General features: G+C 36.5%; 1 protein-coding gene across 1 annotated transcript in view; it reads right to left on the bottom strand.

Annotated features, from left to right (window-relative positions):
* Positions 1–497: 497 nt before the first annotated feature.
* NUFIP2 (nuclear FMR1 interacting protein 2) overlaps positions 498–23,729 on the bottom strand; it is a 31,434-nt gene continuing 8,202 nt past the window's right edge. The window contains exons 3-4 of the mRNA XM_043583507.1: positions 11,710–11,742; positions 498–9,066 (exon numbers count right to left, since the gene is read on the bottom strand). Coding sequence (XP_043439442.1) covers positions 9,014–9,066; positions 11,710–11,742 — 86 coding nt within the window. The 3' untranslated portion in view covers positions 498–9,013. The remainder of the gene's footprint in view (positions 9,067–11,709; positions 11,743–23,729) is intronic.

Raw genomic sequence — 23,729 nt, 5'->3', positions numbered from 1 at the left:
TCAAAGAACATAAAAACATATGAAGTCTATCAGTCTACATAGTGACAGACACACTTGTAAATGTTCTCACAGCTCTTCTCATTAGCTACTCTAATATGTTGGTGTCAGCATTGATTTTTTTCAACTTGTGACAAATCAATGCTAAACAAACTCAGGAAGTTTTTCAAGTAGGCATTGCCATATATTTCTACATAAAGTTACAAATAAACCCAGAATCTCGGCAACTTATTCTAGTTGCTTAATTGCTGAGCTCAATTTTGGCTTATTTCGATCAGAACATATGGCTCAATGGCATGCAAAAAAACCAGGACAGCTGTTCTCACGGCTGATTTTTCAGTAAATATGCCAATTCTAAGCACTTTGATAACCTGTATGATTTGTTTTAAAGCCATGACATACGGTCATGGTACACTTAAGATGTACATCTGACCCTTTGAAAAAATTGTCATTATCAAGGCAATAATCTTAAAGTACACAAAAGATAACGCAAACACCACTGAAACTTTAAAATTTTTTATTCAACAATGTACACTTATTGTCTCTTAATTTGATCTACAAATTTCTCAAGTTTTTTTTTTTTTTCTGATAAAATAAGTAAATCTGGGTATGGATGTAGAGTGTTTGTAATTTATATTTTTAAAACACTGAACATGGAGTAAGACATCAATAAAGGAAGATCATAGTGTAACTGACACTTCCTCAGATTCCATGACATCAGAAACAGCTATGGCAAATACCTAAGCAATTAGCAAAGGGGTAAATTTCTGGCCACTGTTCTTTTATCTAGAAAAGGCCTATCTTTTTTGACTGGGCAAAACAAACACTGAAAAAAATCTTAATTGGGAGAGGGAAGGAAAAACACCCTCCAACATAACTGTAGTCCACTAAGTATCCTTTCCCCCATATCAAGAAGAGGTAACTCAGCTCGTAAGTGCTGATGCACACAAGACACAGAAATTATTTTGCTCCTTCAGTACATACTGAACATAAGTGAACTAGTGACAGATGCTGAGGAGTAGCCATATCATCTGAGATGATGCTACACTTCCCCCATGTATGCCTTTTAAGGCCAGCCATCATGGGTTACTTTTCCAATCTTGACTACTAGATTTAGTTTTTAACTGTCACTTTCAGAAGGATGGATTTTGCGGTTTTCAAAGTCAACAACATACAGTAAGAGCATACTTGATGACAGAGAAGTAACCCTCCTCTATAGGTAGGAAAACCCTTACAAATCAGAAATATTTCTTTTATATTGAGGAGCATGGGGAAAATACCACTAGCATTATCTTCTACTTAAGCTTATTAGCCTCTTCTATAAAAGCCCTAAGGAGATTACAAAACAATGTTTTAAAAGATGATTTGACAAACCTGGCCAGTACATCTACACAATCTTTTAAGTACACATACATGTGAAGTAAAGCTATTTAGTACATGCAGACTGCAGCAATTTAACCAAATTCGCCCAATTCCTAAACTTATTCTAATCAGCTTGGGCAATTTTTAAAAGATACACATTATCTTTAAAACAACCTGTGCTTTGAACTTTAAACAGTTGAATGATTCTAATCTCAAGTCATTCACTCAGTAAAACCAAACATGTGCTAAAGCAATAAAGGTAAAAAGGCTATCCTACCTTTAAACCAGGCTTAAGACAGAACTGTCACAGAACTCCATGTGGCAAAGGTCCTTCCCTCTTATTTGTTTGAATTACCTTCCATTTCTGTTTGACCAAATAAACCAAAATTTCCACGAGGAAGAGCATCCAAAAGTTTGTAAAGCTGATAAAACTGCCCTGTTTCAAGAAAAGCCCTTTAGTAGATAGAAGTCCAGCTCTCATTCAAACTGGAGTTTATTAAAATAGGTGCCAGTTTTCCTCTCTTCTAGTTCCGCTGATGAGCTAGCCCAGAACTATTACTTTGAGCCATGTTTCTAAGGATGGTAAAGCTAAGAACAGCAAAGTAATAAGGACAGGTCACTTCTGGTAATGACACACAAATTAAACTTTCAAAACATGTGCATAGCTTTATTCATCTACTTAGATCTAACCTTTTCATGGAGCTTCAGCAGAATTCGAGTGTGCAAAATGCATTTCTAAAACGTAATGCAAGCAAAGCTTTTCACATTTACACTGGCAGGAAATACAGAGAAACTAACAAGTCACATTAGGGAGAGTTCAGATTTTTTTTTTTTTTTTTTTAATGACAAGAATTGCACAGTTCATTATTTTGAGACAATTGTTGCAGACATAAATATTTAAAATTTACTAAGCCAAGGTGCTTTAACAATAAAAATTTTTAAGTTGGAAAGAGCCAATAACTTGGATCATAGCTCACATAGAATTCCAAATTAAAGTGGACTCCATTATCTCCCTAGATTTTGCAAACAATGCTTTTCATAACACTTTTTTTTTTTTATAACACTAAAGGAGACAGCAAGCTGAAACTTTTTTCAAAGCACACAAGAAATGGTGTCATCACATTACTTGAAGAAGGTGCTGAGGGGGTAAAGGGAGTGAAGAATCCTTTTTACTATTTCCCACTACAGAACAGCCACTAACAGATTAAGAAAAAGAAACAACAAAAAGTAAATTAAATCACTTCCCCAGTTTATAAAACAGTTCCAGTTTGTGACAAGATCTATAACTTTAAACAGAGAGCACCAGTTGGGCGATAGAATGAGCATTTCATACTGCATAAAAATTAGTGAGGTGGTGGTAAGAACCATCAACTATCTCAGGCATTACTACATGGCCTTTCCAAACTTTTTTAATATACATGCAAGGCACATTGATATAAAAATAGATCTCTGGCCAACAAATATATTAAATAAGCAAATTAAAATTTTGGCTTGGCAATATTGGCAACATCAAAATATAACCAGATAGCTTTGGACCACATATCTCATATTCCTCCACCCCATTTGGTGTTTCTTCCTCCATTATTTTGGGTTCAGTCTCCTCCAAGTCTAGGTATGTGCTTGAGAAATGACTTTTCCTCTTGTCAAGTAGCATTCCTACTATATGTAAGTTTATCTTTGCTAAGTAAAAATATACTAGAGAAGCAGAATAGCTGAGTTTTGATGGATTTGATTACACGAAATCTGATTGGCTCGGGATGGCATTATTTCTCCTCTGAATACAAACAAAAAATAAGTCCCCAGCTTATGTAGTAAACAGTTGTTTTCTTCCTAAAAGATAAATCAGCAACAACCAATGAAACTTCTTTTAAGCTACTCTTCCCAAATCCTCTTTTTGAGGCAGAGAGAGGGAATAATAGAAACAAAACTAAGGTTTAAAAGATTTTCAGTAGTAGAAGACATTTTAAGGCCAAAAAGCGTAATACTAACAGAATTTTTATTTTCCTAAGTTACTGCCCTTCATAGGCCAATAGCATAAATAGTTATTTGTACTGATTCCCTCCTGAAGAAAAATTCTAAATTCATTCACTTTTGTTAGTGGCTGTGCTACAGGAAAGGTATTCAAAGCAACTTAGAAAGGTATGGTATATAGTAATGTAAAAAGTGCATCACATTCTTGATTTTCAGTTTCTCATAGCAGCAGCAGGATTAATCCAAGACAGAAAACAGTTGTATTTCCACTCTAAAAATGCAACAATTCCTAATGAAATGTATTCAAGATTATGAAAGGATCCTCCTCTACAGACGATAATTGAAACAAGACTCATATGACAAACAGGGGCAAACCAAAGGCATTCATTCATATTTACATATTAAAACCATTTTTGTTAACACCAAATCTTTATGTCTAGCAAAAGAAATGTTTACGAATAAAAGACATTACTAAAGCAGTATCCGTTTTTTGGAGCCTTTGTTTAGCACCTGAGGAAAAAAGGATATATGGAAAGCTATATAATTTACCTCAAGTTGGTTTCTTGGTCTGTAGAGTGTAACTTTGATATACAACAAAAGTGAAACTGAACTGGAAAATGTTTGTAGCTATTTTAATAAGGCTGTAGAAAAGGGATACTGCATTGGAATATGTTTGTAGCTATTTTAGTAAGGCTGTAGAAAAGGGATACTGCAGTATTATAAAATGGCTTTAGAACTCTGGACATAAGCAAAATTGTATGGATAAATAGAGAAGTCTGAATCAGCAATCCCATCGCATGTGAGGATGGCTGTTCCATAGGTGTCTTGCCCATAACTGCTATTGGACACTCCCAGTAATGCAGAAGCAACATACCGCTCATGTTTCCCTGGGTGTTTCTATTATGCAGACAACTTAAAATTCTATTTATTCATATGGAGTAGCAAAACAGTGTGAAATTTAAAACTCAGTAAAGCAGTGCATTTGAGGGGGGCCAATGATTTATCATTCTTTAAAACCAGCCCAGGGTGGTCCTGGCTCTCAAACATGTGAACACATTTAAGTATATTTAAAAAGAGACATTTTAAGATATTCGAAGTATAAGCCCATCTTTCTCACCATAAAATAATCCTGGTGCTCTGCTGATTAATCACATTAATAAAAATGACATCAGCATTAAGAACTAATGATACCCCATGTATCTGCAAACTTCGAGCAGCTATCATACATACTTCTAGTCTTGTCCTCTGCCCCTCTAATCTTGGGGGAAAAAACAGATGAGCAAATCCTACCCTCTTTCAAAACCCAGCAGGTTAAGTTATGGGTAGGACTGCTAAAGAACACAGCCCACCCAAAGAATCTAATTCAACTAGTACCACATCAACAGACCTGATCACAAAAATTATTGTTCATAACATGCATCTGTCCTGCTACAGCCTGTTGTGCAGTTAGCATAGGTATACAAGGATCATGTGTTGATATGGCCCAATGGCATAAACTATACTCCTAATCCTTGGAAATGGGACTTTTATTAATTTAGTTCTCTGAAGAAAGCCTTGACTGAATGATTCTCTCCTTATTTAGAATTTAAAATCAAAGTCCTCTTCCAGTTTTCCTTGCCTGTGGCCACTGGGTAGGACACAAAATTTCACACTAAATGGCTTTCCTGTGTTTAAAAGTTTTCATTAAAAGATAGACCACTAGATGCCTCCAATTGGGTTAGTCACAAAATTAACAACCGAGTATGAAACTACCGCTGCTATGTAGTGTTTTGTGAAAAAACACATTTTGTACTGTGGACAATACTCCTAACTGAGGTTTGCCAGATTTTGCCTAGAAACTGTTATTTGAAAAACCAATGCAGCACTTTTTTTCCTTTATAAAGTTTTTGCAGATTTTGAATGACTGTGTAAGCAGATGATTAGGGGAACAGCAAAATTCTACAATGGAGAGAACTTCTCCAGCCATTTATTCTGAGAGAAAACAAACTGGCATTAACAAATTTCCTAATTATTGTCTATCCCCTCCCAGAAAGGAGGAGGAAGGGCTAACTACAGATGCTGTAAATATACTTCATGTGAAAGTTCATTACTAAGAAAGTCAGAGGAAAGGCTATGCAATTAACTTCAGTTCAGCAAAGTGGGGGCGAATAAAGAGAAAGATAAATACACCCTGTCTTTTGTGGGGAAGGGGAATTATTCAAGACATCTACAAGAGAGTGGTATGTGACACAAAAGCCTACAATCAAGACAGATTTAAAAAGAAATCTTCACCCATAATTAGTATCTTCATAGCTATTAAAAAAATAGGTCATGATTTCATTCTTAGTGCCATTTTTCAAATACTACCCTTTTTAAGATTAAAACCACCTGACTTTTAAATTCTGTGTAATGAAAACAAATGGCACAAAATAAATACAAGTTCATTCTCTGAATACTAATATAATGTCTTACACACATTCATTTACTAATTTTTACTATCTCCATCTGTCCCTCACACACACACACACACACACACGCACACGCACGCGTGCGCACACACACACACACACACACACACTCCTTTTTCAGTCTTTATAATGGAGGGATGTTAAAAATCCCCTCTAGACTGTATTTGGTTTATGCTACAGTACTAATACTCTGAGTTGAAGGAAAATTCTGTATACCAAACAATAACACATTAATGTTATTTAAATGTGCTAAATTAATCACAGCTGAAGTTTGTTTAGAAGCTTACACAAAAATAATCAGAAAACAAATCAACTCTTAAGATTTTTTTTTTTTTTAATAAGTGCTCTGTAAGGAATTGTGTGAGGACCTAGGGAGAAAGACTGCGACAAGTAGAGTTAAGTGTTACCAAACAGCACAAAGGAGATTTGTCCCAAAGTCCTGCTTGTACCTAGGCAATTAAGTCCATTACCCAATGCCCAAAAATACTGACAATATGATGGGGCACTAGGGTTCCCAGAAAGAGACATTCCTAACTATATATCTCTAACCATATAATCAAGGAAATTTCAGTGGAGAAAATCAGGGTGAAATGTTGCATTGTTTCATTTAGAAGTGAGACTCTCAAAAACCTTTGGACAAACAGATAAGGGATACATTCTTTTTGGCTTCTCTAAACATGGAGGCCTGAGGGCTATGGGAAGGGAAGTAGAAAAGCAACAAGAGATTTCTAAAGATATTTTTTAAGTAAGTGTTGCCTCTAAATTAAAAAGCCCAATTTAGACAGGGGCTGTTTTGTTTTCTTTTTTAAATATATATTCATTCAACCTCTATGTCACAAACCCAGAAAGTTTCTTGTGAGTTGTGAGACAGAAGAGCTTTTAAATTCCAGGCAAGCAAAATGGACATTTTAAAAAAAGAAGGGGGGTGCAGGGGAATCTGGCCCTAAGGCGACAAGTGGTTACACAAGGCAATTGAACACACAGCAGAACTTTAAAACCTATAAAACAAACTGGAGTCTTTTTTTTCCTTTAATCAACCTTATATCTTTTTTTTATAACTTTTTGAAAATTTTTATTTAAAAAAAAAAACACAAAAACACAGACTTCTTTCACTTCAGTATGTGGTATGTTGCATTTTCCAGTTTGTTCAATGCTTTAAAGCTCAAGGATGCCTCTGCTTTCAATTGTACATGGGCCTGAAGCATCCTAGCTTTTGGCAAGCAGGCAGGAGACTCAACAAAAATCAAAATAGGAACAAGGCAGACTAAATGCAGGGCACATCTGTAAACATATTATACATTTGAAAATTACAATATCAGTAAAAGTGATACAGTTTACAGGTGAAATGAAACTATCTGGAACTGGCCTACCACAAGTTTCTGAACCTGGACTGATACAATAAGTTATTATATATATATATATTATGTATAAAAAGTTTTGTTTACATCAAGTGGAATTGGCAATCCATGCTTATACTTTTAAAATCTAAGCAGGGCAGAAATCCAGACTAAAGATATTTTCTCTACTCTAAGTTGAGTCCAACAGCTTCTTTCACAAACTACTTGTTAAAAGTCTCAAATAATCAACAAAACAAGAAAACTCATCCATACTACAGTCGCTCAAAACTGGACATTTCTTAAGCAAAGGGTTTGAGCAAAAGTAGTTACCTTCTCCCCCAAATACCCCAGGGGATCCAGTCTACTTTTATTAGAAGACTACACCTCTCTCTATATAAATGCCCTGCTTTTTTTAACCTGTATTTGACATACATGGATATACTAATTTCTGTGTGTGTGTGATGTGATGCTATGTCAGGCCAGAGAACTTGTTTTTATGCCACTAACATCACCCAATCTTAAATTGGACCCTTAGTTTCTGCACACACACAAAAAAATTTATTTTAGCATGCTATATACAAGCTGCAGTGCAACAGGATGGCAATGTGATGATAAGACAGGGCTAATGCTCTTCTCTGCCCAAAAGAAAATTTCCAGAATTTCACATTATTTTCCTTAAAAAACCCATTTTGCTCTAGTAATAAAATATATTTATTAAGATATAATTAGAAGCTAATAAGCTCAGAAGTATAGTTTGCATGGAAACACACCTTCTGCAGGCAGGGTTTATCACCTCCTCACTGGCTAAAAACATGAAAAGTCTTCTAGTTTTCATGGAGTTTTTTCTTCCCCTTTTAGATATTTCTGAGAAATTAAAAGAGAATTTACAGAAAGGTACAGAAGTTTCTCTTTCGATGTTCAATGAAAAACAAGGAAAACAGCACATTTAGTGTTAGTGACAGAGAGCAAGTCTGGAGCACCTACAGTTGAAAAGCAGAGTATATTTTTGCTCCCACTTATACAATTACATTAAAATATGGGCAAAGGAATATTTTTCCATATTAAATATCTAAAGCCAATTGTTTGTTCTGTAACTTTTCTTTAAATGACACTCATGGATGCTTCACTTGTTAAAGTCCAATATGTAACCAAAGCCAAGTGAACTATGTACCACCAACTATTCCAGAATTATAGAACTTCAATACCCTCCCCTATCCCCACCCCACAAAAAATAAAAGGAAAGAAAGAAAATTTTCCCCAACACCCCACAGAGGCTGCTTAACTCCTGGCAAGACATGCAAATCATATTCGCTAAAAAAAATACACCCCTGCAAACTTCAAGGCATTTATCCAGCATTCTCGCAGGGCTCAAAGTATAACCAAAAGATCAAAGGAGGAGTGGGGGAAATGTTGAATCATTCTGGGTTCCCCGTGATTAGTGTATCACTTTAGTCACAGAACAAGATACAGAGATCTTTTAAGTGGATTTGCCTTTCCAGTGGGTCATTTGTTGCCCAAGTTGATGACAGCAGGAACTTTAGAACCACGCTTGGTAATAAGTCTGTATTCATTAATCACTTGCATTCACACTTAAAAACAAAAACTAACAAAAGAAAAAAGAAAAAAAAAAAAAGAAACTATTCAGTACCGGAGATTAAATAACCATGTGTAGTCTCTTGAAATAAATTTTGATTCCTTATGAAGTCTAATTACTTTCAGTTGCCTTTTTTTAAATAACTATATATATATATGTATATATATATATTTGTATATATTATCCTGTGATTCTACTTATGGTTCCTCTGCTGCGTTGAAGATCTAGGAGCATAAAAGCCTTGTGTCCCCCATGAACGGTGGCTCTAATGCTGCAGAAAGGTTACAAATAGGCAGTCTGGTCCTTCATTGATCTGGACTATCCATGGCTTCATTGTAAGTGATTATCCTTTTGGGATCTGGAAGGAAGGTTAAAAAATAAATACATAAATAAATATAAGGTTTGGAATCCCAAAATGCCCATGTTCCACAACAAATTCCAAATAACCATCATCATTTTAGCTGCCTCTTTTTTTTTTTTTATGAAAACAATTTAAAGACCACTTCTTTCTAGTAACACATGTATGATCACAACCCAATAGTCTGGCATATCCAGCAATAGGGTCCTCTAACCAGTGAGGGCTTCAACTCCTACAGATTAGAGAGGGGTTGAGTTCAGTTAACAAGGGTTATTTCAATGTGTTTCTCCCAATTATAAATGCAGTACATTTGAAAAAAGCAAAAAACAAAAAACAAAAACAAAAAAAAAGCTTCAATAATCAATAATCTAATACTAAAATAAACACTTGGATTTACTTATTTTTGTTCTTAGCAAAATGAGGCCAAAATTTATTTTAACCATAGTGGACTGTCTAGTAAGGAACTGTTCCAGTTGGTATCTAGCACCAAAAACTTCAGGTTAAGTTTGGCAAAACTATCCGTTCAGTTCTAAACATGACTTATTTCTTCCTTCCTCCAAATTTCACATAGAACCACCAGTCTTTATTCTTACCAGTAGCAAAAACCTGTGATCACCTGGGTTCAAAGTATAAAATAGTCAAAATAGGTCTAGGCAAAAATTCCACTGTTCTTCTGAATTCCAATTATTTAGCTGTATGCTACACCCTCTTCTGGAGAGGCAATGATTCTACTGCACACCATTTCTGCCTATCATATGAATTTTTTTTTTTAATTTTTTTTTTTAACGTTTATTTATTTTTGGGACAGAGAGAGACAGAACATGAACGGGGGAGGGGCAGAAAGAGAGGGAGACACAGAATCGGAAACAGGCTCCAGGCTCTGAGCCATCAGCCCAGAGCCTGACGCGGGGCTCGAACTCACAGACCGCGAGATCGTGACCTGGCTGAAGTCGGACGCTTAACCGACTGCGCCACCCAGGCGCCCCTGAATTTTTTTTTTTTTAATTTTTTTTTTTTTCAATGTTTATTTTTATTTTTGGGACAGAGAGAGACAGAGCATGAACGGGGGAGGGGCAGAGAGAGAGGGAGACACAGAATCGGAAACAGGCTCCAGGCTCTGAGCCATCAGCCCAGAGCCTGACGCGGGGCTCGAACTCACAGACCGCGAGATCGTGACCTGGCTGAAGTCGGACGCTTAACCGACTGCGCCACCCAGGCGCCCCAAGGCGCCCCTGAATTTTTAAAAGTATACATACTTTTAATAAAAATTAGGAAACCAATAAAACATGTCACCTAACGGAAAAGTATATAAAGACCCAAATATAATATTAAAGATCTCAAGCTCACCTCAGCTTAAGAGTCAATCTAATTTAGTGCAGAGATAATACAATATCCTTTTTAAGACTGCAACAGCCATGCTCTAGCATCCTGCCATGAATACAATGCTCATTCTTAATAGTTAATAGCCATCTTACAGTCAATACAGGTAGGTCTACTTTTGTCGACTGTATTTTCTAGTTCTACCTTTTTTTCACTTGTATTTGAACAAGAAAGCACACAGAAAGCAACTCAAAATAATTTAAGAGCTTGCTAGTTATATTCAGGCCACAGCTGTGTTAGACAAAAGACCTGGCCTAAGTACAAGAGAGAGGTGGAAGGAGGAACAATGCTGGGGGGAAAATCAGGGAAACCTACGTTTAATCTTGCCACTTTCTAGCTTACATAATCTCTCACTTATATTAACTAGCAAAGTAGATGGGAAATAGGATGCAATTCAGCTACAGGGTTCTGAAAGCCCAAATGTATTAGCTATTAGTTCTCCAGACTAAAACTTACTTTATTTCAGGTATTCCAAAGCTACCACATTTTAATATTTGGAAAAGCACACAGTAATTATAACCAATTTAAAATTTTTGAAGATTCCAAATATTCCAGATGTGGATTATTCAGTCCCTTTGCCTTCTTGCTATTCACATCTTATACTTGTAGTTTATAAAGGAAGCTAATTTGCTATTCTTAAGATCTTTTTTTTAACGTTTATTTATTTTTGAGACAGAGAGAGACAGAGCATGAACGGGGGAGGGGCAGAGAGAGAGGGAGACACAGAATCGGAAGCAGGCTCCAGGCTCTGAGCCATCAGCCCAGAGCCCAACGCGGGGCTCGAACTCATGGACCGCGAGATCGTGACCTGAGCTGAAGTTGGATGCCCAACCGACTAAGCCACCCAGGCGCCCCAAGATTTTTAACCATCTATTTTTTCAGAGAATATACAGACCAAATAAGGTTTCTAAGACACCTAATATTTTTCTGAACCATGAATTTCAGTTCTTGGGCTACCACTTGTCTACCACACAAAACAGATAAAGACTGGCTATAAGTGGAAACACTTATTCATGTTGGTTTCCTAGATTAAAAATATTTATGTTCTTACTTTCACAGGAGGGAAAAATGTAGTTTCTTCACCTAACAAGTAAAGAGTATTTTCATATATTCTTGTTTCACTTATAGTGTTTCCCCAGATATAAATAATTCAAAATACAAAGACTATTCACTTGGTAGGTGAACTATTCCATGTTATTACCACCCAAACATAACCCAATTAGTCATTAGTACTAACATTTTAGGTAACCTAACTATTCTTACCTTGCTTCTGCAAATTCCAAACAGATTCCATTTCTGCAAAGAAAAAAAAAACAAAAAACAGGCAGATTATTTTATACAGTAAGTTTTACAGAGCAAAGTTTAAAGCTATGCTTTCCACTTTAAACCTAAAAAATCTAGACTGGTTATTGCCGAGATAGAGGTAGGGGTGAAATAGCACAGTTCTGCTAAATCTCAGACATGACATTCTTATTCTCTTGGAATTCTCAAGAAGTATTCTTCAGATTACCTTAAGGGTTGATTATAGATAGTCAATAATTATCTGAAATCAAACTACCGAGAGAGCAATTCTGTCTACACAAATAGCAAAGATATGCAGAAGAATTCTATAGATAAAATATTTCCTATAATAGCTCATTATTACTAAAAACGAGGTTAAAAAAATTTTTTTTAATGTTTACTTATTTTGGGGACAGGAGAGACAGAGTATGAATGGGGGAGGGGTAGAGAGAGGGAGACACAGAATCTTAAGCAGGCTCCAAGCTCCAAGCTGTCAGCACAGAGCCCACCCAACATGGGGCTTGAACCCATGAACCATGAGATCATGACCTGAGCTTAAGTCGGATGCTTAACCGAGTGAGCCACCCAGGTGCCCTTGAAGTATTTTTTGGCAACCCATCATAACCCAATGAGCTACCCAAGTCTTCTGAATGAAGCATCCAAATTTAATTAAGTATGATGCTTAAAAAACCTTATTAAAATTTTACCTAACTCTTTGCTATAGGCAAGTGGTTCTGTTCTTCAAACTACACCTACTCATTTCTTTTTTAATTTTTTTTTAAGTTTATTTGAGAAAGTGAGCGAGCATGAGCAGGGGACAGAGAGAGAGCAAGAGAAAGAATCACAAGCATGCTCCACGTTGTCAGCACAGAGCCCAACATGGAGCTCGAACTCACAAACCCTGAGATCATGACCCAAGCTGAAACCGACAGTCAAAAGCTCAACTGACTGCGCCACCCAGGCGCTCCTACCCCTACTCTTATTTTTAACCCATAAGGTCAAAATGCTAATCCATACTCCTTTATTAGTAACACACAATCCTCATTTGCTCCAATTCCATTCAAATATGATTATCTACAAAGTGCTTATTACTTTGATATCCCACAGCAAAGGAAATATGTACATGACCAAACTGTAGTGACAGAGAAAAAGCAAGAAAAATTGTATCTGGAAGCATACCAGAAAGCTTCACAGATGGCTTATTTGAAGGCTTGATGCGTAAGACAGAAGATGACTATTATACCACAAGCACCTAAGAATTGGGACTTTGAAAGGAAATACCCTATTAAGAGACTTACAATGTAAATAAAGACAACTTAGTAGTAAGAATGAACTGTAACTATGACTGAGAATAAGTGCTCTTCCCATGGCCATGCAACTACCATTTTAAAAGACAAAAAAGTGATTTTATTCTCTATTACTGGATTCTGTGTAATTGTTTTCTATACAATTTATCAGTGACCAATTACAGTTAAAGAAAAATAAAACTGAAGCTCATTAAGATAGGATATATCTGGGGACGCCTGGGTGGCGCAGTCAGTTAAGCGTCCGACTTCAGCCAGGTCACGATCTCGCGGTCCGTGAGTTCGAGCCCCGCGTCGGGCTCTGGGCTGATGGCTCAGAGCCTGGAGCCTGTTTCCGATTCTGTCTCCCTCTCTCTCTGCCCCTTGCCCGTTCATGCTCGGTCTCTCTCTGTCCCAAAAATAAATAAACGTTGAAAAAAAAAATTAAAAAAAAAAAAAAAAAAAGATAGGATATATCTGGACATAGGTTACAGTTAAGGTACAACATAATCCCTCCCCAGGGCTAAAAGTATATAAATCTAAAATTATTTTTTTATTTTATGTTTACGGTTGGAGGCAAAGAATGGTAGAATCAGAATCTCCCTACTTCCTTGTACTCCTCATCATATTCCCTCTTAAAAACACTTTTAAAGTTTTGAAAATTTATCAGAATTGGATGTTTGGACCAATAGGTTAATTATTCAAAAAAAAATCAAAGTAATTATCCAGATAAAATTGCATTCAAAGTATCACAACAAGTGCCTGATAAAACAAAAACCGGGAAGTACTTCACTAGTTGTCACTTGGTCCAAGAGCTTAGATGGATGTTATGGGCTTTAAATCGCTGGGCAGAGGCCCATCCAAAGATTGGCAGGAAAAGTCTCCTAGGTCTAAGGAGAGAGAATTGTAATCAATCTAATCAGGAAAAAAGAACATAAATCAGAAAAGGCTATTCTAGTCATGGCACTCATATCTATCACTTTAATATAATTTCTAATTCTATTAGTGTCAGACAATTAGGAATAGTTGAAATGGTCATTAGAGCTGTTATCCTACACATTTCTGTACCTCAGAAGAGCTTTAAGTCCAAAGATAAGTAAGACTTTCCTTTGTTGACCTATCTTCAAAAAAACTAATTCAGCAAACATATTTTTTAGTGAAAGTACAGAAATCTCACATTTTGCAACAAATTCCCAAGTTCTGTATGCATCAGTTACCTGATGCTCATTGTTAAGTTTGCTTAATGTAAAAATATATTATTTAGTTGTATGTTTAGAAAAACAAAAACTTTTCATTTTAGCCCCCTAAGCTGTAAAATATGCTTTTCTCTTTCCCACCACAAACCTCAACCTGCCCCTTCCCCTCCCATCTTTTTTTTGGGGGGGGGGGAAGGGGACAACACTCAAGATTGTCACAGTAACAACTATACTACTTTAAAGGCAAGCATATAAATGTTAGAGTAAAAATGAAAATAACTATTTGCAGTCACCCAATTTCTTTATTGGGTTGAAGACGTTTCCTTAGCTTAAACCAGAACATTCAGCTTTAGGTTTTAAATATATAGATTTTAAATGATTTCTGGTAAGAAAGTTTTATTACCTTCAAACAGGGCTCTGGAATAGTGAATTTGACTATGCCTTTTGAGAAGAGGAAAGAGCCATATGACCTAGCTAAAAATTAGCCATGGGCCAACTTAGCTTCTGGCCAAGAAATAAATCAGCATTATCTTAAGTGTTGAACTGAAAAATGAATGCAATTCCCCTTCTAGTTATTTAATATTAAATACTTCTATAACAAGTAGCAACTTGATTTCCTTGATTAGAATTACAAGTTTCCATGAATCAAAAAGAAAGGGAAATAAATCAAATACTATTTGCATGTTTACTTGCTACCCTTAAACAACCTTACTAAGGCTAACAAGAAGCTAGTAAGAGAGAATATATAGGAAAGAAGTAAATTACATTTTGCCCTCTTTTAAATTACAAGTCTTAATGCAGATTCTAAATACAAAATGAGTTACTCTGTGTAACTGTTTTAATTACCCCAACAGAAAGAAGTTGAAGAATAAGATACATCCAACTATACAAAATCATTACACAGTAATTAATCTTTCTACTTTTAATAATGCTCCCCACCCCTGGTCTTTAACTTCCCAGTTTTTGTTAGAGTTGGATCCCAGTACCCAATTATGCAAATAGTTACTGAAGAAAATTTAACATTCAACTTTCTAAAGCAGATTACTTTCTACAGAGCTCCCTACCATAAATGTCCAATAACCTAAAAATCCTAAATTCTAAGTGGATTAAAAAGTACTATTTAGGGGCTAGGAATATAGATGCAAAAACAAAGGCTCTGCCTCTGTAAACTTCGTAGAATATACAACTTTTCTAGGTAGAAGCATCAGCATGGACAAAGCTTGGTGATATTGAAGTATGAGGTGTGCTAAAAGCAGGGGGTCAGCAAAACTGACTTCTGTCTTTGCAAATAAAGTTTTATGGAAGAGAGCCACCTCCATTTTATATATTACCCATGACTGTTTTTGTGTACAAGGCAGAATCAAGTAACCAGAATTCCAAGGAGAGACCCTATGGCTCACAAAGCCTAAAATATTTACTACCTGATCACTCACATAAAAAGTTTACTGATCTATGCTTTAGTGGTCACAATTAACTTAGTAAGGCTGAAGTCACTAAGACAAAAAGATTTAGAAAAAACACTATTCAGGAGCAGAGCTGAAAGTCACTAAGAATGAAAGATTTACACACAGATAAATGCTATTCTGCTATTCGGGGGACAGCACAAAGGCACAAATGAAGGAAAGTTTACTGTTTAATCATATAGGTGAAGGAAGTCACTGAAGAGATCTGAGATTATTGTACTAAATATTAGTAATGACTGAAGTTTCAACTAGAGTGTATGGATGAAATGACAACACAGTAGTCCTCTCCCTTATCTGCAGGAGATACATTAAGACCCTCCCCTCCAGTGGATGCCTAAAACTGCAAATAGTATCACACGCTATATATACTAAGTTTTTTCCTATACATACATACCACATGCCTATGATAAAGTTTAATTTATAAATTAGGCACAGTGAGAGATTAACAGTAAAATAGAACCATTATAACAATACACTGTAAAAAAAGGTTATATTGAGTGTGGGCTCTCTCTCAAACATTGTACTGTACTTACATTCTTCTTGTGATGATGTGAGATGAAAAAATGCCTACATGATGAGATGAAGTGAGACGAATGACAATAGGCACTGTGATGTAGCATTAGACTACTACTGACCTTCTGACGATTCAGAAGGATCATCTGCTTCCAGACCACAGTTGACCGCGGGCAACTGAAACCGCGGAAAGCAAAACCACGGATAAGGTGGGACTACTGTACAGAAAAAGAGCCCAGTAAATGTTACTGCAAAAGTGAAGAAATTAGGACAGCTGTATTAGAGATGGAAAGGAAAAAATGGATATGTTAGAGACAGGATCTATATAACCTAACAATCAGGGTTTGGAATTCCATTTCATATACAAAGAATTGGGAGCGGTGATGCTGAATATACATGGTCTGAACTCAGAGTAAAAGCAATTGAAGTTTCGAGCTTAACACACAGCAGCAGAATTGGATGAGATTACCCAGGAGTTTGAGTAGCATGAAAAGGAGACCAAAAGAACATAAACCTTTGAGGAAAAGAGAATGATATAAGGAAGGTTATGCTGAAGATGTACAAAGTAGGAAAGCGGGTTGTTAAGGAAATGCAAATTAGAGAATTTAGGGAGGGAGTGTTCAACTACTGCAATCCTTACTCAAAGTTAAGACACTTAACTTTCTAGTCACCCTCTTTTTTTCTAGCCAGATGTCACTGCCTGGTTCAAGCAATGGTATGTTACAGAACATTTCTGCAGTGTAATCTTTTAACAGGCCTCTCTTGCCCTTAATTGGGCCTTACCTTCTATCTTCTACACCATGGCTAACATTCTTTTCCTCTAAAAATACAAACCTGAGGGGCACCTGGGTGGCTCAACTGGTTGAGCGACTGACTTTGGCTCAGGTCATGATCTCACAGTTCATGAGTTCAAGCCCTGCATCATGCTCTGTGTTAACAGCTCAGAGCCTACAGCCTGCTTCAGATTCTGCGTCTCCCCCTCTCTGTGCCCCACCCATGCTCATGCTCTGTCTCTCATTAATAAATAAACATTAAAAAAAATTTTTTAAATAAATAAAAATACAAACCTGAAAGTGACCAAAACACTTCAGTGGATTCTCACTGCCTACAGGGAGAATGAATCTGTTTGTCTTGTATTACATTTCTAGCACTGGACACAGGTGTACATCAATAAATTGGTTCCACTTCTTCTGAGTCTTGACTAGCCTACCCTGACCCCACCATCCACCTTAAGGGTTTCTCTATGTTCCAAATGTATTTTATATATTTTTTCTACAGAGCAATCACACTAGTAATATATTTCTTTCCATGTATGTTTCCCTATTAGACCTTAATGACATGAATCCTTATTTCATCTAATTATCACGATTGCTTTGCACAGAGCTTGGTGCCATATGTGAATATTGATTTTGAATGAAATACAACTTGTAAATCAGTCATCAGGAAGTAATAATAGAACAAAGTAGTATTAGGTAGGCCCATTTGAAACTGATATTCAACCTTCTGTGACCTACAAAAACAGTCATTTCATATGGTCCAGTCAAAATTTCAGCTTTTAATTCTTCAAAGAAAAAGACAAGCTAAGAGGGTTAAAGCCAACTTGAGGCTTATTATTATTTTTACTTTTAAAAAGCACAGGTTCCCCTTCACACACACCAAAAAAACAAACAAACAAAATATATAAGGTCAAAAAGAAGACTCCCATAATTAAGTATCCCCAGATCAATTTACTATGGATCTTGCCTTCCAATCCTTATTCAAGCCATTTAGATCAAATTCTGTAAAATCCAGCAGGGGTAGTGACATTATTAAATTCTACTTTTCCCCCTTCTATTCCAGATTTACCCAATTTTTGATGATTACTGGCTATCTCACCACCATGTTTTTTGCTCTTCTGATTTCCTTTCCCAACCAGTCCACTGTACCTCCCTATTCTTTTGCAAAGAAGGCTGCCAGAAACTTCTCACCCTTTCCTTTTCCATTTTGACTATACCCAGAGAATTAACAGCTTATTTTCTTTTTTAAAATAAATTTTAGAGGTGCCTGGGTGGCTAAGTCAGTTGGGCCTCCACATTGACAGCAGAGAGCCTGCTTGGGATTTTCTCTCCCTCTCTCTGCCCCTCCCCAACTCACATGGGATCTCTCAAATAAATGTTTAAAAAACTTAAGTAAGGGGCACCAAGGTGACCCAGTTGTTTAAGCGTCGACTTCAGCTCTCAGATCATGATCTCAGTGTTTTAAGTTTGAGCCCCACATCAGGCTCTGTGCCAATAGCACTGAGCCTGGAGCCTGCTTCAGATTCTGTGTCTCCCTCTCTCTGCCCCTCCCCTGCTTGCACTCTTTCAAAAATAAACATTAATTTTTTTTAATAAAATAAACTTTAAGCAACTTCTATTCCCAACATGGGGCTCCAACTCATGACCCTAAGGACTGACTGAGGTGCATGCTCTACCAACTGAACCAGCCAGGCACTCTGGTAACAGCTTATTTTCAAGTAAATTTGACTCAAGTACTTAGTTAGAAGTCATCACCTTTTCAGGAGATGCTTAATGAACTCTTCACCCCATCAATTTCAATCTTACATTCCCAATTTGGAACTAACAACTAAACAGAACTGTCTTGACCACCTCTAAATACATACGTTAGAAACTTGGAGCTTGAGGGGTTTTGTTCATTTCTACTGCTATACTTATTCTAATCCAGTTTACTTTTTTTTTTAAATATTTTTTTTTCAACGTTTATTTATTTTTGGGACAGAGAGAGACAGAGCATGAACGGGGGAGGGGCAGAGAGAGAGGGAGACACAGCATCGGAAACAGGCTCCAGGCTCTGAGCCATCAGCCCAGAGCCTGACGCGGGGCTCGAACTCACGGACCGCGAGATCGTGACCTGGCTGAAGTCGGACGCTTAACCGACTGCGCCACCCAGGCGCCCCGAATCCAGTTTACTTTTAAGGTAAAATATCAAATTCAAGTTGCTCGGAATGAAACTGCTACTACTAAGATACTAATAGACAATTTCTGCTGTTATAGCACGGATGGTTACTTCCCTCACCTTCAGGAGGTAAGCTACTAAAATCTGAGGATTAAATTTTACCTTCCATAAATTCCTGGTAAGCTACCTTTTTGACTAATACCAAAGTAAATTCATAATTATTACACTCATAAAACACACTTAATGAGAAATCAAGCATCTTATATAGATACTAAAATGGTTAAGTCACTGGCAAAAGAAAGGATCTCACAACCATATTAAATTACTTGTTACAAACATTCCTATATGTCCCATATTAGAGAGAGGATGGAAAAAAGGACCCTTCCCCAATCTAGGAAATTGAACTAGGGCTGAAACCAAAGTCAAATCTGCAGGCAATTGTTAATAAGATTGTAAGATAGCTGTGATGCCATAAGCAATCATGGAGCAAAATGCAGTAAAGGTGAAAATATTTCTTCAGCATTGTGTTTAAAGGAGAAAATTTAGTATTCAGATTCTATGAACAAAAGTCTAAACTGTATACATAATCCCCCTCTCCCTTTTATGGACTAACCATAACTTGTCTCCGGTCTCATCACACCCTGTACATATAAGAGGTCTTTACCAGTTCCTTCACTCGTAAACCCAAAAACCTTCTTTTTAAAAAATAAATGTTTATTTTCAGGTAAATAATACATTCACATTGACTGCAAATACAAAAGGGAAAACCTTTTGTCATTTCTCTGCCTGAACTATTTATTCCAAGAGTTCATCAGAAAAATGGCTTTCAATATACCCAACAAATTGGCCACAATAACCTACCAGAAAGCAGATCTGTAAGTCAATTACTTAATACTAACTCAACTTTTATTTTTATTTCTTAAAGTTTATTTTTCATTTTGAGAGAGTAAGGGAGTAAGCAGGGGAGGGGCAGAGAGAGGGAGAGACCGAATCCCAAGCAGGCTCTGTGCTATCAGCAAGGACTCCAGTGCAAGGCTCAAACTCATGAACCGTGAGATCATGACCTGAAGAGTTGGATGCTTAACCCACTGAGCCACCCAGGTGCCCCTCAACTCAATTTCTGAAACACTGTAGTACAATCTGATAGAATGAAACAAAGACTGATATACTTATAAATTAGGAAACCCAGGCTTAAAAATGACAACTGATCTTTTCAGGTACACAGGAACTGGGAATAGCAGTGTTAAAATCCCTGTGTTTAAGTTACTTCCATCTCACCAGCCTATCACTGATATTGAGCAGCTCTCCCACTGCCTCCAGACTGATCTGATGATCTGGCAGCAACTTACCTTCCTTCTCTTTTATATTTCCTCACCACATCCAAAGCGGATCCCTTCCAACATTTACATCTACTCAGGTTCTCCAACTTATCTATTATCTTCCTCTTCTTTGCATTTCCCCACCCATCAAAACCCAGTTTAAATGATGCTGCATCAATGAAAACATACCCTGCCTGCACTTACTCTTCCCACCTTTATTCCATTAGAAATTCTCCCTCCATTGAAAGCTTCTAGTTATTTATATCCATGACACTCAAATCTTGCCTTATAAACTTGTGTATTGTTTTCTCCTCTACTTAAGCTCTTCAAAGAAAAAGACTCACCCTGTCAAAATCTTCCTCAACTAAGCAAAGTACTTTGCCTATAATAAGTACATCTTAAGGGAAAGGAAAACAAACACACACACACACACACACACACACACACACACACACACACAATTATTACTGCACAACTGTGGCAGAGAAAAGAAAAAAAGGATTAAGCTGATGAAAGCTCTCTAGACTCAGGAGTTCCCAATCCTAGCAGGCAATTAGAACCACCTAGAGTTAAAATACATTTTTATTCCAGGGTGTAGGCTAGATCTAGTGAATCAAATAATTTATGCCAATAACCTATGGAAGTAACAGAGAAATAAATTTTTAAAATTTCATGTAGTAGCTTAGTGTTACCTCAGGGATATTTTATACTAGATAACTTTGATGTTAACTCACCTCAACTATCAAGAATTATATCTTACCATATTCATCTCCCTCGCATCTCTATATGCTGGGTATAATTTACCTATCAAATTATCTTTTTTTTAAGTTTATTTATTTTGAGAGAAAGAGCAAGCACGAGCAGAGGAAGGGCAAAGAGAGTGGGAGAGAATCCCAAGCAGGCTCTGCACTGACAGACCAGAGCCCAACACAGATCTTGAACTCAGGAAAAGCGAGATCATGACCTGAGCCGAAACCTAGAGTCAGACACTTAACCCAGTGAGCCACCCAGACGACCCTCAAATTATTTTTTAATGAATATTCCAAAATAGCAAGATGTTAACATAAATACACACACACACACACACACACACACACACACACACACACACACACACACACAAATAAATGCTTTTTGAATGCTTGATAACCTTCAGTGCAGTATTAGGCATGATAAATCAACCCGTTTAAACGAACACTTTGACCAAACACACAACTCACATCAACCTACCTTATTTCAACAGACTTGGCTTCAAATGACTTTTTCAAATCAATGACTTCAAATGATTATTTCAAAATCAAAGATTCACCTCAAAAAGTTAGGGTCTAATGTTAGAAGCCTTTGAAAGTAAATGTTTTAAAGAAGGCAACAGTTCTGTCTTGGGTATGTGCATTAAAAGCCATCACTCTAACATAACTAAAGTGTCAACTAGCAAAATGTTAGGATACCCGGAATTTGTTTTTGAAACTCCTACCAAAAGAAGTGTGAAGGTAGATAGGTGAAACAAGAATGACAATGCTATTTAAATGTTCAGGCTGGATGAGGAGTCCATTGGGGTTCGTTACAGGTTCCACTTTAGAGTATAAATCTTTTATAATCAATTTAAAACTTAGAATATAATTTTTTTCATAATCAACTTAAAAAGGTATCACTTTAAAGTTTGCTTCTTAAGTGCCACTTGAAATCAAAAGAAAATAGGACCTACATCTCACAGTCAATATTAATACTGCTATGTAATGGTACACTATTCCCCCAGGTAATAGAAAGATTAACCCTCTTGTTTCTTAAAACTTTACACCATAACGTGTCAAAAGGTAAAAGAAAAATCCCAAGAACCAGAATTCTCATCAATCCCTTTTTTATGCCTCATTGTATCTTTTTTTCATCTCCTCAATTATACTGAACAGATTTTTTAAAAATCTGCAGTACTTCTAAGGCTGCAAATAATGTTTAACCTAAAAAATGCAGTATTCCTACAGAACTGATACCAAGCACGTTCTTACCTATTTCCAAATAAAATTGAAGGACTTATTTTTGAAGTTGGGAAGTATGCAGAGAACTTCCATTTCTAAGCTTAACTTTAACCAAGAGATTACTTTTGAACATTTAAAGAAAAGACTACACTGAAGGTACAAGAAAATACAGGTGGCCCTTTTAAAGGATATTCCAATAAGCCCAAATGATTATTACCTCCTTTAGAGTTTAAGACAACTTAAAAATAATAAGCCAGCCTTCACTTATGAAAAAGATCTTCAGATCTTCAAAAGGTTGTGATTTAAAACAAATTCAAAGAAAAGGGAAATTAATGACCTAATGAACCATCCACATTTGGCAGTAATTCAAAGAACCTGCCACTTTGGGACCTAACTGAACTGAACATTATTTGTTGGGGGTTGGGGGGAGGCTGGGCAATCAATATCAATTTAATTTCAATATCCAAATATAAAAGTCAAATTGATGCACTCAACTAAAGCAAGTATTTCAGTAATACCAGCAAAACTAAATATAAACTGCATCCACGTTGAGGCATTTAGCTTATCTAAATACCACTGATTTCACATCTAGTTAGCCCATCTATAGGGAAAAAGCACACAGAATACCTAGTAATAAATAGAAATTAATTTCCCATTTAAAAAGGCCTGCAATTCTTCACAATAAAAATCTATATAAAACCACCAGCCAACCATTTAAGGGAACCTGTCCCAGAATTTTTCGCTTGTTGTGGAAGAACATAACCAGATATCCTCTCAGGTTCACACAATGACCACCAGTACAAAATACACAGGTAAAATTTCCCAATGGTCTCTGGAGGGCAGATGGCACGGAAAATAACACCAAAAACACCAAAAACACCAACTTCCCCAGCAGGATTTAACTTATATAATTAACCACAAGTCTTAAGAAACTAAGCAATTGTTTTGCCTTAACTTTCCTAAAAACATCCATTTTCTGGTTAACTCATTTACTTCCTAACAGCAGTGCTGGAGAAAAAAGTTAAGACAGGTAATTTCATCTGCCAGGATTTCTGCCCCTAAACTGCCACAAGGCAATACTACTACTTACTCCCATTTTTTAAAGGAAGAAAAATAGAAAAAGTACATCTGTTCATTTTACTAAATGTCTTCCAGTTTGCAGATAAGGAAAGGTATGAAGAGAGGTAATTTGCTTAAAAGTCACATAAATAGCTTTGTTATTCATCTCTGAGGCAGTGATTCTTCCAGGGAAAATATGGGAATTACCTCATCTCCACTTAGCTGATATGCTGCCCCTTCCCTGCAGTTCCAAGTCACTGCC

Source organism: Prionailurus bengalensis, chromosome E1, assembly GCF_016509475.1.
Source record: "Prionailurus bengalensis isolate Pbe53 chromosome E1, Fcat_Pben_1.1_paternal_pri, whole genome shotgun sequence".
NCBI classification, from domain to species: domain Eukaryota; kingdom Metazoa; phylum Chordata; class Mammalia; order Carnivora; family Felidae; genus Prionailurus; species Prionailurus bengalensis.
Note: the sequence above shows the minus strand (reverse complement) of the source record. Positions and strands in the feature narration are given on the sequence as shown.